Source organism: Loxodonta africana, chromosome 6, assembly GCF_030014295.1.
Source record: "Loxodonta africana isolate mLoxAfr1 chromosome 6, mLoxAfr1.hap2, whole genome shotgun sequence".
Classification (NCBI taxonomy): Eukaryota; Metazoa; Chordata; class Mammalia; order Proboscidea; family Elephantidae; genus Loxodonta; species Loxodonta africana.
Genome location: NC_087347.1, coordinates 1,337,288 through 1,357,020, shown reverse-complemented (window position 1 = coordinate 1,357,020; position 19,733 = coordinate 1,337,288). Strand labels below are relative to the sequence as shown.

Sequence of the window (19,733 nt, the reverse complement as noted above, 5' to 3'; positions counted from 1 at the left end):
CCCACCCTCGTCCCCGGGTCCCCCTGACCCCAGGCCCCCACCCTCGTCCCCCCACCCAGGTCCCCCCGCCCCGCGCCTCCCCGCAGACATCAGCACACGCTCGCTCCGCTGGGCGGAAGCCGAGGGGCGGGCCCCGGGTCCGTCCCGCCCCTCCGCCGGCGCCCGCCAATCAGCGCGCGGCCTTATGAATAGTGAAGCACGGCGCGCCCCGCCCCCTCACGCCGGCACCGCCCGCCCGCGCAGAGCCGAGCGCGGCGCGGAGAAGATGGCGACCGCCATGTACTTGGAGCACTACCTGGACAGTAAGCGCGCGGCCGGCCGCCCCGGCCCGCCCCGCCATCTGGCGCCGTCGCCGCCCAGCTCCCCCGCACGGCGGGCCTTGCGCGGCGGGCGGCGGGGGTTCCCGTGAGGGCGGCCGGGGCGGTGGGGGCGCCGGGCACGCGCGGGGGCGGGGCGCGGGGAGGGCGGGCGGCCGGGTCCGCGCGAATTCCAGGTGCGTCACGGCGGGCGGGGCGGGGCCGGCGTGAGGGGCGGGGCCGGCCCGTGGGGCGGGGCCTCAATGCCGGGGCCGGGCGGGCAGGAGGGGGCTCGGATGACGGGGCGGGGCCTGAATACCCGGGGTCGGGCGGGGCCTGGGCGGCGGGGCGGGGGATGAGTAGTGGGGCCAGGTGGGCGTGGCGGGGTCTGGATGGGGGACGGGGCGAGATGGGCGGGGCCTGAATAGCTGGTAGGGTGGGCGTGGCGGGGGCTGGATGAAGGGGCGGGGCATGAATAGTGGGGCCAGGTGGGCGTGGTGGGGTCTGGATGGAGAGGCGGGGCATGAATAGTGGGGCCAGGTGGGCGTGGCGGGGTCTGGATGGAGGGGCGGGGCATGAATAGTGGGGCCAGGTGGGCGTGGCGGGGTCCGGATGGAGGGGCGGGGCATGAATAGTGGGGCCAGGTGGGCGTGGCGGGGTCTGGATGGAGGGGAGGGGCATGAATAGTGGGGCCAGGTGGGCGTGGCGGGGTCTGGATGGAGGGGCAGGGCAAGATGGGCGGGGCCTGATATGGGGAAGGTGGGTGGTGTGGGGTCTGAATAGAGGGGCTAGGTAAGGTGAACAGGGCCTGAACAGTGGGTCCATTTTGGGTTCTGGAGGACTGGACGAAAATTGGATGACTAGGTGGGTTCTGCCGGATGGGCGCGGCCTTATGACACAGTGGAGTCTCGTGGGTGGAGCCGGGCCAGATGCTTTTGGGTCCTGTTCTTGTTCCGTGGGCAGGGCTGAGCAGGGCCAGGGCCAGTGGTGGTCGGTGGTACAGTGGAGCAGACCAGGCCTGCGGGGCCCCGGGTCTGAGTTGTGTCCCTATGTGTCCTGGGACCTGCGGCCCCCTTGACAGCGCCCAGTCTCAGTTTCTGCATCGGCACAATGGGGATAGGGACGCTGGTTTGGTGAGTTGTATCGGTTCCCTTTCTTTATTAAGTTGCACGTGGTTCCACGATCAGAATGCTCTCATGCCTTACTGAGCTTGGTAAAGTGGTAAGAATCACGACGGGTGTCCTAATGTGCGATGCGTACCGAGTCTCCCAATGCTTGGCTGCCTTTTGTCTGCATTACACGAAGCAACAGACTTCTCGCGGAAGTATCCCCATTTTGCAGTTGAGGAAACTGAGGCTCAGAGAGGGTGGTCACTTGCACAAGGTCCCACAGCAAGCTGAGTGGCAGAACCCATGTTTGAATTTAGTGACTATGGGGCAGGTGATTTCCTTGGGGCTGGGTGGGGGCTGAGCTGGCCAGTCTTTCAGGTGGTCTGGTAAGACCATCTCCTTTGGGAGTGCTGCCCTGGGAACTCTGACAGCCTCGCTGGCCTGGGGACTTGGGAGCCCTACTGAGCTTGCTCAGAGGAGTCAGTGAGCCATGTGCCCGTAACTGGCAACAGTGGGAATGTCCAATCCACACTGTTCATTCTGCTCCCTGGTGGCGCAGTGGTTAAGAGCTCGGCTGCCAACCAAAAGGTTGCCAGTTCAAAACCACCAGCCGCTCCTTAAAAAACCCTATGGGGCCCTTCTTGTCTGTTCTTTAGGGTAGCTATGAGTCGTAAACGACTCAACAGCAATGGGTTTTTCTTCTGCCCCCTGAGCAGTGGGAGTCCCCATGTGGGAGAGACAGAATGGGGAGCATGGTGACGGGATGCTTTTACCCTGTCATAACTAAAGACAGTGGAGCCAGTGAGCAGGGCCGGCCGTGGCCCAGGAGCAGCCTGGCGTCTGAAGGGGAGCATGGTGTCCTCCTCTGTATCCCGGTTCTGCCCAGTGGGTACAGCAGGTACTCAGAGGGCTTGGGGACACGTGTGCCTCCCCTGCGTGGGTACAGGGACAGTTGCCCCTGTTCCCCTCCTGGGCACCATGGTGCGCTGTGCCAGGTGGGGGCCGGGAAGCCCTGAAAACAGACATGGCCTTGTGCTCCTGGAACTTCTCCCACATGGGTAGGACGGGGCTTTAAAATTCGCAGAACCTACAAGGCTACAGGGAACCAGCAGGCGGGAGAGTATGGTGTGGTGGCCCGTCCTGCAGTGTGGAGCTCAGGAGCCTGGGTCGTTGAACAGACTGGTGTGGTGGGAACAGAGGGTGGGATGTAGGGGCATGTTTAGGGAGGATGTGGAGGGGGATATGTAGGTCTGTGGGGGCACTGTGGGAGCAGAGAGGCTGGGGTGGAGGGGGATGTGTAGGGGGGCGTGGAGGGGGACACGTCGGGGGACACGTGGGGGGATGTATATGGGAATGCATAGGCCTGTGGGGGCACAGTGGGAGCAGAGAGGCTGGGGCAGAGGGGGATGCGTCGGGGGGCACACAGGCTGGTGGGCACGCTGGCCCAAAAGCTGAAGAGTGGGGTCCTCTGACCTGCGTGGTCTAGTATTGTAGCCCCCAGCCTCAAGAACCATCTAACCTTAATTATCATTAAGTAAACCTAACGCTTCATTTCCCCAGTGCACTAGCCACATTTTAAGTGCTCAGTAGCTGCTGTGCCAGGCAGTTCAGAGAGAGCATTCCCTCCTTGTAGGAATTCTCTTGGCAGTGGTGGTCTGCACCTGCCTATGCCCAGGGTCTCAGGAAAGTGAAGGCCATATCACGGAGCATGCCGGGTCAGGGGGCGACAGCAGGTCGGGGGGCAATGGCAGGTCCGGGGGCGACGGCCAGGTCCAGGGGTGATGGCAGGTCCATGGGCTGTGATGGGTTTGGCCAATGGGCTGTCTTCCTTGCCCTGCTTTCAACTCGTATCTGCGTCACTGCTAACTTCTCTATTTCTGACAAGTGTCAGCCTCTGCCAGCAGTGTTTGGTGCCTGTTCCTGAAAAAGAGATTTTCATCCTTCTCTTTCCGAAACCCCAACAAAACAGACGGGAATGGCTGTAGAACCTTGTGGGCAGGTCTTGGTCCTGCTATTGAGACTCACACGGAGCCTCCTGTCTTGGTGTTTCAGGTATCGAGAACCTTCCCTGTGAGCTTCAGAGGAACTTCCAGCTGATGCGTGAGCTGGACCAGAGGACGGAAGGTGGGTGCAGGCCTGCTGTGCAGCTGGGAGCTGGACTCTGACAGCTGGGCCTCAAGGCCGCCAAGGCAGCGCACAGAGGCGTAGGGAGGAGACTGGGGATGGCAGAGGGCTTTGGGGGTGGAGCTCAGGGAGGGTGCTGCTGCCTGGCCTAGGCTGTGGGGATGGCACGTACAGGGGCTTAGAGAGCATGCTGATACGTTGTCAATCACCTTTCGCTTCTTGGGTTTTTACTACAAATTTTCATAACCATCATCTGCTCTTTTCTTTTCGAAATACTTGGATACTTTTTTCTTTCCTTTCAAAAAGTGTTCTCATTTTAAATTACGTCCCTAGCTTAGAAATTTAGGTAGTATCTTTGGGCCTCGTGGTGTTGAACTCCCTAACTAAAGAAGAATCTTCTTCTTGCTAGTTTTATTTTTGATTTCCCTTCAGTTTTAGATTTTATCTGTTCGGTGCTGCGACAGGTTGTCAGGCTGAGGGCACATCCTCATGAGACTGCCCTTCTGACGCCAGCCTCCAGGTTGGAGGCTCACAGGGCCACCCTCACACCTGGCCAGCTGGCTACAAATTTGGGGGTCTCCACAATTTGGGGGTCTCCTTCAGGTTCGATAATTGGCCAGAACGACTCACAGAACTCAGGAAGGCACTGTACTGAGGATGGTGGTTTTCTTATAGCAAGGTGACACAGATCAGAGCCGGCCAGAGGGAGAGAGCCGCAGGGTGAGTTTGGAGGCTCCCCGTGTGGAGCTCCCAGCCGTCTTCTCCCTGTGGAGTCAGGATGAGCTACGTCTTCTTGGCCATGATGGGTGACAGCAGGTTCTGGCTGTTGCCAGCAGGGAAGCTCCCTTTAGCTTTGGAGTCCAGAGTTTTTATTGGGTTTTCAGTGCATAGGCATGATTGATTAGATCAGTTCCCCCCATCCCCCCCCCAGCCCTAACCCCCAGTCACGTGGTTGATCTTCCTGGAGTGGCTGTGAGTTACCTGTTAGCATAAAAGATCAGTTATGGGTGGGAAGGTCACTCAGGAAGTTACTTCCAAGGAGCCGGGGGCGAAGGCCGGATAGATCCTTTTTTTTTCTTTTGGTTGTTGTTGTTGTTAGGTTCCGACTCATAGCGACCCTATGTACAACAGAACGAAGTCCCGTCCAGTCCTGTGCCATCAACACAACTGTTGCTGTGTTTGAGTCCATTGTTGCAGCCACTGTGCCGATCCGTCTCATTGAGGGCCTTCTTCTTTTTCGACGACTGTCTGCTTTACCCAGCATGGTATCCTTCTCTAGGGACTGGTCTCTCTGTATACATGTTCAAAGTATGTAAGACGAAGTCTCGCCATCCTCGCTTACAAGGAGCATTCTCACTGTATTTCTTCCAGGACAGATGTGTTTGTTCTGGCATTTCAGGGTATACTGAGTATTCTTCACCAACACCATAATTTAAATAATTTTTCTTCAGTCTCCCTTTTTCATTGTCCAGCTTTCACATGCATATGAGGCTGTCGGAAACAGCATGGCTTGGGTCAGGCCCATCTTAGTCCTTAAAGTGATATCTTTACTTTTCAGTACTTTAAAGAGGTCTCTTACAGCGGATTTGCCCAGTGCAGTAAGTCGTTTGATTTCTTGACTGCTGCTTCCATGGGTGTTGATTGTGGATTGAAGTAAAATGAAATCCTTGACAACTTCAGTCTTTTTCCTGTTTATCACGATGTTGTTTATTGGTGCAGTTGTGAGGATTTTTGTTTTCTTTATGTTGAGGTGTAATCCATACTGAAGGCTGTGGTCTTTGATTTTCATCAATAAGTGCTTCAAGTCCTCTTCACTTTCAGAAATCAAGGTTGTATCATCTGCATATCGCAGGCTGTTAATGGTCTTCCTCCAATTCTTTATTGCACAGTTACACTGTGGAAAGCGATGATTTACCTCTCCAGTGGCATGCCCCCTGCCAGCTTGTGAACCCACCCTCCCCCTCCCCACCTCCCTACCTCATGGGTGTGTCACGTTAGAATTGGTGGTACAACCAGTTATAGTGGCTTCAGCTGGGCAGCCGTGTAGACCTGTACAGACGAGCCACACCAGTGTGTGTGTTTGCATGACCTTTTTCAAATCGCTTTGTGTTTTTCTTGACATAACCAATTGCTTTGTTTGCTCATTGGCTTCCTCGTCCACATTCTAACTCCACCTCTACCCCAAGAGCTCTGGTATGTAGGTTTTTCCTTGGAGACCCCTCTCCTGGAGCCCCTGTCCAGCCTGGATCAGTTGTTTCTAGGTGCTGCCCTGGGATTTTTCTGATGTCCTCCTTCACCTCCCGTCAGTGTTGAACTCTGTTCCTGGGTCTCAGGCGTCCTCTTTCTGGTTTATCCCTTGTCTTTCTGGAGCCTTTCCTCGGTAGTTTGCTGAGAAAAGGGCACGAGGGATGGTGAACTTCTCATAAAGGCGTGTGCCTGGAAATGTGCTTATTCTAGCCACATGTTAGATTGGTGGTTTGTCCGGGTGGAATTCCAGGCTGGTGATCGTGTTCCCCAGGATGTCGAAGGTATGGCTGCATTGTCTTCTAGCTTCTGTGTTGCTTTTGAGAAGTTTGATGCCATTCGGATTTCTGATCTTTTGTATATATTATCTTTTTTTTCCTGCTCTTCTTCAGGAGCTTTTGGGACATTCTCTTTATCCCTGGGGTTTCAGATTTCATGACGATGTGCTTTGCTGTGGGTGGTTTTTCACTTGTGCTGGGTACATGTTTTGCAAGATTGAAATACCTGTGGTTTTTCACTTTGGGATAACGTCTCGACTGTGGAAGACAAAGACTTCTTTTATTGTGAAATACAGCACTACGTCCAGAAACAAGCGTAAGATGTTTGTAGAGAGCGTAATGGTGGTGTTAGGTTAACTGTTTTGCTACCACTGCCAGGGGAGCACCTGGAAGCCTGTGCGACCCTCTGAACCATGACAGGCCCTGCCAGCCACCCTCCTCATTTGGTGACAACCCTGGTCCACCTTCAGCAATAATCTGTCACCTCAGTGGACCACAGGTCAGGTTGTGCCTGTTTCTGTGTTTGAGGTTAATGAGCCCCACAGCATGTTTCCTTGTGTCTTGCTTTTTCTCTCTGTGTTCCTTTCTGTAGGCTCAGTCCATGCTGTCACATGTGGCTGTATTTGCTGTTTCTGCTGCCATGTAAGTGGACCACGGCTTGTTGTTGTTAGGTGCCATGAAGTCAGTTCCAACTCGTAGCGACCCTGTGCACAACAGAACGAAACACTGCCCGGTCCCGTGCCATCCTCACAATCATTGTTATATTTGAGTCCACTGTTGCAGCCACTGTGTTAATCCATCTTGTTGAAGATCTTCCTGTCTTTCACTGACTCTCTGTTTTACCAAGCATGATGTCCTTCTCCAGGGACTGATCCCTCCTGATAACATGTCCAAAGTATGTGAGATAAAGTCTCACCATCTTTTCCTCTAGGGAGCGTTCTGGCTGTACTTCTTCGGAGACATTTGTTTTGGCAGTCCATGGTATATTCGGTATTCTTTGCAAATACCACAATTCAAGGGCCTTAATTTTTCTTCAGCCTTCCTTATTATTCATTGTCTAGCTTTCACATGCATGTGAAGTGGTTGAAAACGCCATGGCTTGGATCAGGTGCACCTTAGTATTCAAGGTGACATCTTTGCTTTTCAACACGTTGAAGTGGTCTTTTACAGCAGATTTGCCTGATATAACATGTCGTTTGATTTCTTGACTGTTGCTTCCGTGGGCGTTGATTGTGGATCCAAGTAAAATGAAATCTTTGACAACTTAAGTCCTTTCTCTCTTTATTACGATGTTGTTTATTGGCTCAGTTGTGAGGATTTTTGTTTTCTTTATGTTGAGGTGTAATCCATACTGAAGGCCATAGTCTTTGATCTTCATCAGTAAGTGCTTCAAGTCCTCTTCACTTTAAGCAAGCGAGGTTGTGTCCTCTGCATAATGCAGGTTAATGAGTCTTCCTCCAATCCTGATGCCCCATTCTTCTTCATATAGTCCAGCTTCTCGGATTATTTGCTCAGCATACAGATTGAATAGGTATGGTGAAAGGATACAACCCTGACACACACCATTCCTGACTTGAGGCCATGTGCTATTACCTTGTTCTGTCTGAACGACTGCTTTTTGGCCTACATATAGGTTCCTCATGAACACAATTAAGTGTTCTGGAATTCCTATTCTTCGCATTGTTATCTGTAGTTTGTTATGATCCACACAGTCGAATGCCTTTGCAGAGTCAATAAAACACAGGTAAAGATCCTTCTGGTATTCTCTGCTTTCAGCCAGGATCCATCTGACATCAGCAATGATATCCCTGGTTCCACGTCCTCTTCTGAATCCAGCTTGAATTTCTGGCAGTTCCCTGTTGATGTACTGCTCCAACTGCTTTTGAATGACCTTGAGCAAAATTTTATTTGCGTGTGATATTAATGATATTGTTCAATAATTTTCATAATCTGTTCGATCACCTTTCTTGGGAATAGGCATAAATATAGGGTCTCTTCCAGTTGGTTGGCCAGGTAGCTGTCTTCCGCATTTCTTGACATAGACGAGTGAGCACCTCCAGTGCTGCATCCATTTGTTGAAACATCTCAGATGGTATTCTGTCAATTCCTGGAGCCTTGTTTTTCGCCAGTGCCTTCAGTGCAGCTTGGACCTTTTCCTTCAGTACCATTAGTTCCCGATCATATGCTACCTCTTGAAATGGTTAAGTGTCGACCAATTCTTTTTGGTATAATGACTGTGTATTCCATTCATCTTCTTTTGATGCTTCCTGTGTCGTTTAATATTTTCCCCATGAAATCCTTCACTATTGCAGCTTAAGGCTTGAATTTTTTCTTCAATTCTTTCAGCTTGAGAAATGCTGAGTGTGTTCTTCCCTTTTGGTTTTTTAACTCTAGATCTTTGCACATGTCATTATAATACTTTAGTTTGTTTTCTCAAGCCGCCTTTTGAAATTTTCTGTTTAGTTCTTTTACTTCATCATTTTTTCTTTTCACTTTAGCTACTTGCGATGTTCAAGAGCAAGTTTTAGAGTTTTATCTGACATCCATTTTGGTCTTTTCTTTCTTTCCTGTCTTTTTAATGACCTTTTGCTTTCTTCATATATGTCCTTGATGTCATTCCATAACTCCTTTGGTTTTTGGTCATTAGCATTCGATGCGTCACATCTATTCTTGAGATGGTTTCCATATTCAGGTGGAATATATTCAAGGTCATGCACCTTGGCTCTCCTGGACTTGTTCTCATTTTCTTCAGCTTCACCTTGAAGTTGCACATGAGCAGTTGATGGTCTGATCTGCAGTTGGCCCCTGGCCTTGTTCTGACTGATAATATTGAGTCTTTTCATCATCTCTTTCCAGAGATATAGTTGATTTGATTCCTGTGTGTTCTATCTGCAAGGTCCGCATGTATAGTCGTTGTTCATGTTGTTGAAGAAAGGTGTTGACTGGTGCTTCCATGGGTGTTGATTATGGATCCAAGTAAAATGAAATCCTTGACAACTTCAGTCCTTTCTCTCTTTATCACGATGTTGTTTATTGGCTCAGTTGTGAGGATTTTTGTTTTCTTTAAGTTGAGGTGCAATCCATACTGAAGGCTGTAGTCTTTGATCTTCATCAATAAGTGCGTCAAGTCCTCTTCACTTTCAGCAAGCAAGGTTGTGTCCTCTGCATAATGCAGGTTATTAATGAGTCTTCCTCCAATTCTGATGCCCCGTTCTTTTTCGTATAGTCCAGCTTCTCGGATTATTTGCTCAGCATACAGATTGAGTAGGTATGGTGAAAGGATACAACCCTGACACACAGCTTTCCTGACTTTAAGCCAAGTCCTTGGTCTTGCAAACTTCTGTCACATGATCTCTGATATCGTTTCTGTCACCAAGGCCACATTTTTCAACTACCAGTCCTTTTTCTTTGTTTCCAATATTCGCATTCCAATCACCAGTAATTACCAGTGCATCCTGATTGCATGTTTGATCAATTCCAGACTGCAGAAGTTGGTAAAAATTCAAATTCTTCATCTTTAGCTTTAGTGGTTGGTGTATAAGTGGAATAATGGTTGTATTATTTGGTCTTCGTTACAGGCATATGGATATTATCCTATTACTGGGAGTGTTGTACTTCAGGATTGATCTCGAAATGTTCTTTTTGACAATGAATACAACGCCATTCCTCTTAAATTTGTTATTCCTGGCATAGTAGATCATATGATTGTCCAATTCAAAATGGCTAGTACAAGTCCATTTCAGTTCACTAATGCCTAGGTTATCGGTGTTTACGCTTTCTATTTCATTTTTGACAATTTCCAATTTTTGTGCATTTCGCGATTCTATCATTAATGGATGTCTGCAGCTGTTTCTTCTCATTTTCAGTGATACCACATCAGCAAATGAAGGTCTTCAAATCTTGACTCCATCCACCTCATTAAGGTCGATTCTACTTTGAGGAGGCAGTCCTTCTCCAGTCATATTTTGGGTACTTTCCAGCCTGAGGGGCTCAACTCTGGCACTGTATCAGACAACGTTCTGCTGCTGTTCATAAGTTTTTTACTGCCTAATTCTTTTCAGAAGTAGACTGCTGGGTTCTTCTTTCTAGTCTGTCTTAGTTTGGAAGCTTTCAGCTGAATCCTGTCCACCATGGGTGACTCTGGTGCTATTTGAATATGGTCACAAAGCTTCCAGCATCACAGCAACATGCAAGCCCCCACAGTATGACTCACTGACAGACACGCGAGGGGGACCATGTTTATTGATCTGTTTTACTGTGGGTTGGACATTTGGTTGTTCCTTATTTTTTGCTGTAATGCACGTTTCCTGACATGTATCTACTCAGATCTTTAGGTGCACACCTTCAAGTAGTGGGCCAGGTCTTAGGAAGGGTGAGCACATAGTTTATTATCCACACAGGGTCCCGTAATAGTCAGAGGGGCACTAGTATACTGATGCTGCATGGCAGGCGGACTGGACTCTCCTGGGCAGCTTGACCCCAGTGACAAGTGTGCACGTCTGAATGATCCCAAGCTGCCCTGCAGAATGGTTGTGGCCGCTGATGTCCATTGGCTGGCATTGTCCATGTCTCTGCCATAGCTTGGTATTGGTGACTTTGTTTTTGCCTCTGTGGGCCTGCAGTGGGATCTCCTTATGGAGGGGCATGTTTCCTCTTTTCTCAGATAAGAAGGCTGAGATCGACATCCTTGCTGCTGAGTACATCTCCACAGTGAAGACCCTCTCCCCAGACCAGCGCGTGGAGCACCTGCAGAAGATCCAGAGCGCCTACAGCAAGTGCAAGGAGTACAGTGATGACAAGGTGCAGCTGGCCATGCAGACCTACGAGATGGTGAGTGCCATGCAGACCTAGGAGATCGTGAGGGCCATGCAGGCCTAGGAGAGGCTAGGGAGCATGCAGACCTAGGAGATGGTGGCGGCCATGCAGACTAGGACAGGCTGGGGGGCATGAGGACCTAGGAAATCGTGGGGGCCATGCAGACCTAGGAGATGGTGGGGGGCAGGGGCCATGCAGACCTAGGAGATGGTGGGGGCCATGCAGACCTAGGAGATTGTGAGGGCCATGCAGACCTAGGAGATCGTGGGGGCCATGCAGACCTAGGAGAGGGAGGGGGGTCATGCAGACCTAGGAGATGGTGGCGGCGACATGCAGACCTAGGAGATGGTGGGGGCCATGCAGACCTAGGAGAGGCTGGGGGGCCATGCAGACCTAGGAGATGGGGGGGGGCCATGCAGACCTAGGAGATGGTGGGGGGCGGGGGCCATGCAGACCTAGGGGATGGTGGGGGCCATGCAGACCTAGAAGAGAGATCGTGAGGGCCATGCAGACCTAGGAGATGGTGGGGGCCATGCAGACCTAGGAGATCGTGGGGGCCATGCAGACCTAGGAGAGGGAGGGGGGCCATGCAGACCTAGGAGATGGTGAGGGGGGCCATGCAGACCTAGGAGAGAGATCGTGAGGGCCATGCAGACCTAGGAGATTGTGAGGGCCATGCAGACCTAGGAGATCGTGGGGGCCGTGCAGACCTAGGAGAGGGAGGGGGGCCATGCAGACCTAGGAGATGGTGAGGGGGGCCATGCAGACCTAGGAGAGAGATCGTGAGGGCCATGCAGACCTAGGAGATTGTGAGGGCCATGCAGACCTAGGAGATGGTGGGGGCCGTGCAGACCTAGGAGAGGGAGGGGGGCCATGCAGACCTAGGAGATGGTGAGGGGGGCCATGCAGACCTAGGAGATGGTGGGGGGAGTGGGGAGGGTGGGGAAGTAGGGTGAAGTGGGGGCAGCAGGGTGCCTTGTTTTGGCAGTTTCGTCAGTTGAAAATTCAATCAAAAGATGAGGATATTTCCTGGTTGGAGTTATATTGCGTCTGTGTTTACTGGTCTTTTTTTGCTGTTGTTTTTATTATTACAGAGTTTTTAGTGTGGAAAATACGTATGATAAAAAACTTGCTGTTTAACCATTTTTAAGCATATGTTTCACTGGCATTAATTACATTCATCATGTTTGCAATCGTCACCATCATCTCTTTCCAAAAGTTTCTCATCTTCCCAAACAGAAACTCTGTTCCCCTTCAGCAGTATCTCCCCACCTGCCTTCTCCCCTTTCTGTCTCTGTGCATTTGCTTGTTCTGGGTATTTCACGTAAGTGGGGCCATACGGTATTGTTCTTTTGTGGCTGACTCACTTCACCCAGCGTAGTGTTTTCTGGGTCATCCGTGTTGTAGCATGTATCAGAGTTTCGTTTCTCTTTAGGGCTGAGTAACGTTTTGCTGTTTTTTATAGTAAGGTCTGTATTCTCCTGTGCAGGTGGACAAGCACATCCGGAGGCTTGATGCAGACCTGGCACGCTTCGAGGCAGACCTCAAGGACAAGATGGAGGGCAGCGACTTTGAGAGTTCTGGAGGACGTGGGTTAAAAAGCAAGTCTGTTGTTCTTTCTTTACGTCATTACTGTTGACTGTGGACTTTGGAAAAAATTTGCCTAGTAAATGTATTAGGGACATTGTGGTAAATATCCTACGTGGGTAAATCCCGCTCTGCTTTAGCGACTAACACAAAAATTGTTTGGTCGTTACTGTTTTTCAGAAGGTCGGGGCCAGAAAGAGAAAAGAGGCTCCCGGGGTCGAGGCAGGAGAACGTCCGAAGAGGATACTCCAAAGAAGAAGAAGCACAAAGGAGGGTACGAAGCTTTTTTTTTTCTTACCGTCTCCTCGTCTCCCCAAAATGACACCACTGATGTTTACTGAGGAGACAGAAACACCAATGAGCGCTAACCCTGAGCGGACCTCAGGAATGGTTCTCAGTGCCTTAGGTATGTTACCTTAGCTGGCCCTCAGCGCAGCCTGGGGGTTAGTGCTGCTGTGAGCTACAGGGAGGGCAGCTTGCCCAGGGCTTGGTAGCTCCTGTGTGGCATGGTTTGGTTTCTACCAGCTGGTTAGAAACCCCGGTGGTGTAGTGTTTAAGACCTATGGCTGCTGACCAAAAGGTCGGCAGTTTGATTCCACCAGGCACTCCTTGGAAACTGTATGGGGCAGTTATTCTCTGTCCTATAGGGTCTCTATGAGTTGGAATCGACTCGACGGCAGCGGGTCTTTTTTCTCAGGTCTGACTCTAGAGCCCACCTCATAGCTGCTGCGTTGTATTGTCTCGAAATATGATGCTGTCTAGGATTTTTATTGACAATTGAACCTAAGTTACTCTTTAGTAGCTGAACTTTTGTGTATCTGTTCATTTTTATACGTGTAGACATAACTTTGGATGTTTGTTGAATTACGTGACTGTATATACTAAACACATGTGTCGTTTAACTTGGACTTGTGTGTATTTCGTTTAAACTGTCCCCCCTGAGGTATTGTAGCCTTGCTTCGTAGAAGTGATCTTTAGACTGAAAAGAAAATGGTGACCTACGAACAGCCTCTGGGGAGGTGCTTGTGACAGTTACGGGGAGCATTGGAGAGTGAACTCTTCTTGGAAGAGGGGGAACTTAGGGTTATTAGACCCAGTGGTTGAGCTCTTATCTCCCCTCAGCCTTTCTGGATTCATCACCCGAGGACACATTTATCTGACGATGGAAACACAGCAAGTCAGAATGTGGCACGTGGGTAGGGGGAGGATGGAGACCGCCACCCAGCTGTGCAATGACTCCAGCAGAAGCCTGATTCCCAAGGGTCTCTGCGGACAGTGCCTCCTGCACCATTCTAGAAATTTCTGTGCTCTTGCAGGCATATATGTGCATGTGTATTCATTTGCTCTCGAGGGTGGGGCAGGGAAGACTTGTTACGTTAGTGGGAATATACTGTCTGCATTACCCTGCAGCTTGCACATTAATTTTTTGAAATAATTGTTTATTTAAAAAATACTGAAAAACACAAAAGGGTAAAATCAAATAGCGTGAGGATGGAAGTGTCAAGTAAGGCCGGCTTAGGGCTGCGATGCCTCCACCTCGCAAGCACCCGATGGCATCCCTCTGAGGGGTGAGGTGTCCTCCCCATCTCCCTTGTTCACGGCTGCCTTGGGCTTTGTGATAATGGTACTGCAGAGACGTCACTCTGTCCCATACTTTGCTGCCGTCCTCCTTGTTTCCTTCTGTGCGTTCTTAGAAAAGAGACTTTGTGGTCAGAGTCGTGGTTTGGATTGAAAATCCCGTGGGACACCTGTGATGAGAGCAGGGCTCCGGTGACAGGCCGTGGAATCGCACGTTTCCAAGGAACGATGAGAACGATGGGAGCGAGTGTGTCACTAATGACTAGGCACACTGTTGGTTTTCCCTTACGAGATGAGATCAGTCTCCACAGTCAGCGTGGGGCACCTGGAGGGCAGGGGCAGTGGCTGGCCCTCGGTGCCCATCGTGCACCGCTGCTGTGCTCCTCCAGGTCCGAGTTTGCGGACACCATCCTGTCGGTGCACCCCTCAGACGTGCTGGATATGCCTGTGGACCCCAATGAGCCCACCTACTGCCTGTGCCATCAGGTGTCCTATGGGGAGATGATCGGCTGTGACAACCCTGATGTGAGTGCCAGTCCCTGGGTGGGCGGGTCTTCCCACCAGGGCACGGGGCACAGGACTGCTGACAGCGCCCAGCCCCAGGGCTGTTGGGTGCCCGTGGAGTGCACAGCTAACTGCCCTCTCTGCTCCTCGACCCACAGTGCCCTATCGAGTGGTTTCACTTCGCGTGCGTGGACCTTACCACGAAGCCAAAAGGAAAATGGTCAGTTTGGGCGCTTAACACTCTTTCCTTCTTTTGCTCGCTGAGTGCCACACTGAGTTGGCACCCACTGCTGCAGAGACTGGGTGTGGTGGCTGGTGCTCTGCGTGGCAGTGGCGTTGCCCTCGGTGTCCAGGGCTGGCTGTGTCCAGTGGGCAGTGCCGCAAACCTTCCCAGGTGGCCTCTATTGGTGCCTTTGTTCCTCGCTCTCCCCTGGCACTCAGTGGTCCTGGGGGACTTGGGGCGCAGGGTGGGCTGGTGGTCCTGGGGGATGTGGGGTGGGTTGGGGCACAGGGTGGGCTGGTGGTCCTGGGGGACGTGGGGCACAGGGTGGGTTGGGGCGTGGGGTGGACTGGTGGTCCTGGGGGACATGGGGCACAGGGTGGGGTGGGACGTGGGGCAGGGTGGCGGTCCTGGAGGACACGGCATGGGGCAGGTCAGCAGTCCTGGGGGACATGGGACGTGGGGTGGTCAGTGGTCTTGGGGCCCACGGGGTGCAGGGTAGGCTGCCGGTTCTGGGGCGTGGGGCGGGATGGAGCGCAGAGTGGGTTGGTAGTCCTGGGGTGGGTTGGGGTGCAGGGCAGGCTGGCCATCCTGGGGGACACGGGGCAGGTTGACGGTCCTGGGGGACATGGGACGTGGGGTGGTTTGGGGCCCGGGTTGGGCTAGTGCTGCTGGCAGCAGGGCAGAGCCTGAGTTCTGTGCCTTTTCTCCACAGGTTCTGTCCACGGTGTGTTCAGGAAAAGAGGAAGAAGAAGTAGGGAGAGGCCGTGTGCCTTGGGTCAGAAGAGCAAGCTAATATTTTCTCCATTCGTGTTACGATATCTTACCTTCATCTGAAAACTACCTTGTTTTGACTGATATTTAATAACTGAGTGGCCAGTTGTCCTTCTCGGTGTTCAAAGCAAACAGGGAATCACCCAAAACTTGTTTACACAGAGGAGTGCTCTCCTGGGAACAGGCCACTGTGACTTTGGTGACGTTTTATGCATCCCTCACCCTGCCCGAGCACGCATGCAGTCACCGCGGCAGCGTGGGCGGTGAGGTCGTCACCTGGTACACTGCCAGCATGCTGCAATCACAGGTGTGAACCTCTGTGGGGTCTGTGTGAGGCTGATAGAACTGTCAAGTGCAGCACAGGGTCCCACACTCCCCACCCCACATGGGGTGTATGTGGGTGCGCATCTGCAGCTTGGCCCTCAACGCAGTGATCGCAGACCCTTGACAAAGACGTGCTTACCAGAGGAGGAACCCTGCGTTCTCGTGCACAACCCCTCAAGTGAGTGTCCACTCCCCATCTGTAGTGAGGAGCGTTGGTCACTGGTGCTGTGTCCCAGGTCTGCTGACCCCGTGTCTCTGGGAACCTTGGTGTTTTTACTGTGAAGGGAGGTGAGTGTGTTGGCATGAAGACAGTTGCCCTGGTGTGTGTTGGAGCCCGGCACCGTGGCCTGGTGTTAGCCATCTGTACGCTCCTTTGTGGAGCAGAAGCTTCCACACAGGAGGCTGTGATTACTTCGTCTGTGACATGGCAGCAGTTCTGGAGCCGCTTTCTGAACCCACTTGCACCAAACTGACTCGGAATGTCTTCGGGGAAGGCTGGGGAGAACCACGTCTGTCTGGCCTGTGCAAGTGTGTGCGACGAAACATGAAGACCAAGTGCAGAGGGCGGTAGCAAGAGCATGCTGGACTGCTGGGAACCCTCCGGCTTGCATCTTGAGAAATGAGAGGACTCCTATCCTCACCCCAGAAAAGAGACCCGTGTGGTGGAATTAAGATATGAAATTCCCACTCTAAGAATTGATGATTTTCTGTGAAAAGGGCAGTAGGGCTGAGCTTGTTGACTTTTTGTTCTGATTTGCCAATGAGGAAGTAAGGGTGATGCTCATGGGGTTGTGTCCAGGCGAGCACCTCTGCGGGGTGAGGGACTGTCCAGTAAGCACCCTCCTCAGGGCAAGCTGGCGCTTGGTGAGGGACTTTGAGTGGGCATCTTCATGGGATGACAGGTTGTGTCCAGTGAGCACCCTCTGAGGGGCTGTGCCTGGGTTACCACCTTGGGTCTGGGCAGTTTAGGGTGGCGCTCAGGGCGAGTTGGCGTTCGGTGAGTGGAAATGAGGTGCCAAGGAACCATCATGTTGGCACCAGCGTAAGAAGGCACCTAGTCTGTGATCCTCATCCAGGGCTTCTCATGGTTGAGACTGGCTCAGTTACGGCAACGAGGCAAAACTGGAACAGACCCGAATTTTTACAATTTAGGTGATATGGAATGGTAACTGGAACGGGAAAAATTACCAGTCAGAGCCCTGGGATGGGAGACTCAGGTGTAGCAAGCCCTTTCGGGGCCTGATGCATGAGATTGGATTATTGGTAGGACAGTGGAGAACAGCACACATTCAGAGCGGGGCACTACTGTTTCTGACTCTGCTTAAAATCTGAGAGCCAAGAGGTTTGGTTGCTATGCAACGCAGATGCTGCCCTTGTTCTCTAGGAGGGAGATGAAGTTTCTAGGAGGGCTTCAACTCAATTTTTCCCATTCTGGTTATTGTTCCAGTTCACCCAAATTTTAAAAATTTGGGTCTGTTCTGGTGTTGCTTCCTTGGCTATGTCTGAACTGGGAAGAACTGGTCTGAAGCCCTGTCCTTAGGAGGTGGTGGACCAAATCCCTTTCTAAATGCCTGTCCTCTGAGAGAAATGAAGAGAGCAGGGTTTGTGCTCAAGTGACTGGCAGGTGTGGGCCAGCTCCAGGTGCTGGCGGGTTCCGGGTGGTTCTGGGTGGGGGTCAGCAGCTGCCGCAGCTCGTCCTGTGCATACCCCTGCCTGAAGGAGCTCCCTGAGAACCGACATACTTCTGACTGCTCAGGGAGTGAATGTGGCCAGCACCCCCATTCCAGTTCGGGCCACATCCACAGAACTGGAGACGCTTGTGACTTACTAACCGGCTTTCTGATAACAGAGGTGTTCAAAGGCTCGGGGATAAACTGTGGGGACATGTGTTTCCCTCACCCTCGTACCAGTTTGTGGAGAGGGATTGGTAAGTACAATAGGTGTTCAATGAGATGATGTATCATGATTCTTTAGAAACTAACTTAAAAATTGTGCTTTGTCTTTGAGCAGATTACACCCAGTGTTATCACTGGAAAAAACTGTGTGGTGTTGTTTCTGATGAATGGTCATGCTTGGTTGTCATTGTGATTCTTGAGGTTGCACAGGTGGACGACGGCTGCCGTGTCTCAGTGTTTTGTGTAAATATGATGGCGTCGTCAGCTTTCCTGTGTAGTGGGTCGCGTGTTGACTTTTTTATGGTTCTGTGGTTATCTGTTTCTAGTGTTTACTTTTGCCAGTTTAAGTAATATCACCAAAACAATACGTATCTAGCTTTGGAGAAAACAGAAAACCTGAGCAAAGTAGGAAAATTCCTTAGAACGTTCCTCGAACAGGACTGCATGCCTTTCTGAGTGTTAACACTGTCAGAGGAGAGCAAGTGGGAAGATGCTGTGGAGAGGCCGTGGCTGGGAGAGTGGCCTGCAGAATGAGCCTGGCTCCTGCTGGGACGCAAGGTGGCTGCGTGGTCAGCACCTTCCAGGGACTGCCTGGAGCCTGGCCACCTTGGGTCTCGACAGCTTAGGATAGTGCTCAGGCCAGAGCCCCCTTGTGCCTGCCCAGTGCCTGAGCTGGGAGCTCGCCAGAGCCGGAGGGACGTCTGGGCTGGACCCGGGGAGACGCGCAGTGCCTCCTGAACCACAGGTACTGGAGCCTCATGTCTTCAGGGTCACCTGTAAGGAAGGAATGTCTGTTCAGGACACAGCCACGCTCCTTGCTCTCAGTGCTGCGGGTCAGAACCAGCAGTTTGAGGGGACCTGCTCCTGTAGGAGAAAACATGCTGCATTTTAGAGTGACACACTCCGCCCAAGTGTGTGCCCAGGTCTGCGCCCCAGTCTCCGCTGTCTCTGGTGGTGTCACTGTCTGGATGTGGACGCTGACAGGCCTGTGTCTGACTGTGCCCCACACTGGCTGGGGTCCTCATGGGCAGGTGGGTCAAGGACTGGCAGTGACTGAGAAGCTGCCCTGTGGCCTGGTCACAGGGGAGGCTTTCTGGGTGGGTGGGGATGATGACAGCCTTACACCCCTTCCCCCCCAAAAGTCCACACTGCGTTTGGCCCTCTGACCCCCCTTTGCCCTCATCAGGGCCTCTGCAGCAATAACTCATCTGCACAGCAACCACTGTGGGCACAGAGCCAGGAGCCTGCAGTGTGGGGGGTGACAGGATGGGGAAGTCCGGGGGGTCAGGCCCACAGTTGTTGCTCAGTGGGGGGGTGGTGTGGGCACTGAAGAGGGGACGTTTTCCTGTGTTTGGTGAACAGCATTGGTCTTCATGACCTGCACTGAGAGGAGCTTTAGAGTGGCAAGTGGGGGGCCAGGAAAGCGTTCCCACTTGAGTGAGTTCTCTTTCCTCACATGTGTGTCGTGTGGTGTCAGCTTTACACATTTCATCCAAAAAGATGGCGCAACTTTAACATGAATGTCATATTTTCTTTTCAAGGAATTGTTATCTATGTTCCCTCTGTAAATGAAAGAGAATATTGTAAATCTTTTTATTAAATAATGTAAAGATGTATATCTGTATTTTTGGATCATGTTATATAGATCATGGATATATTGTAATAAATAAAATATTTTTTGGAGCAAGCGTTGGGAGCGTGTCATTTGGGAAGCTGTTTTAAGTGCCCATGTTGCTCCAGAGATGAGCAGCGGTGCGTCCCATGTCAAGGTTTGAGGGGGATGTGCAGGGTGCAGGAGGGTTGCCGCTCTGGGTGCGAGATGTGCAGGGTGCAGGAGGGTTGCCACTCTGTGCGAGAGTCACTTTGGAGGTGAGATAGTTCTTTAGACCATGCCTTGAGAAGTGTTAACTGTTGGGGCCCAGAAAGTCAACTTGAGTTGCCACAGTGGAGAGCTACAGCCTCTGACTACTGTCTGTGTGTGACTG

General features: G+C 51.8%; 1 protein-coding gene across 2 annotated transcripts; it reads left to right on the top strand.

Annotated features, from left to right (window-relative positions):
• The first annotated feature begins 221 nt into the window (after positions 1–221).
• On the top strand, positions 222–19,436 carry ING5 (inhibitor of growth family member 5). Of its 2 annotated transcripts, none has more exons than XM_064286354.1 (8): positions 222–302; positions 3,458–3,529; positions 10,715–10,881; positions 12,356–12,467; positions 12,637–12,727; positions 14,421–14,556; positions 14,694–14,755; positions 15,471–19,436. In XM_064286354.1, the coding sequence occupies exons 1-8, from the start codon at positions 266–268 to the stop codon at positions 15,511–15,513; spliced, it is 720 nt and encodes a 239-aa protein (XP_064142424.1). In that variant the 5' UTR covers positions 222–265; the 3' UTR covers positions 15,514–19,436. The 2 variants fall into 2 exon arrangements, with proteins under 2 accessions (XP_064142424.1, XP_064142423.1); XM_064286353.1 differs by having other exon boundaries at positions 12,634–12,727.
• Positions 19,437–19,733: the final 297 nt, after the last annotated feature.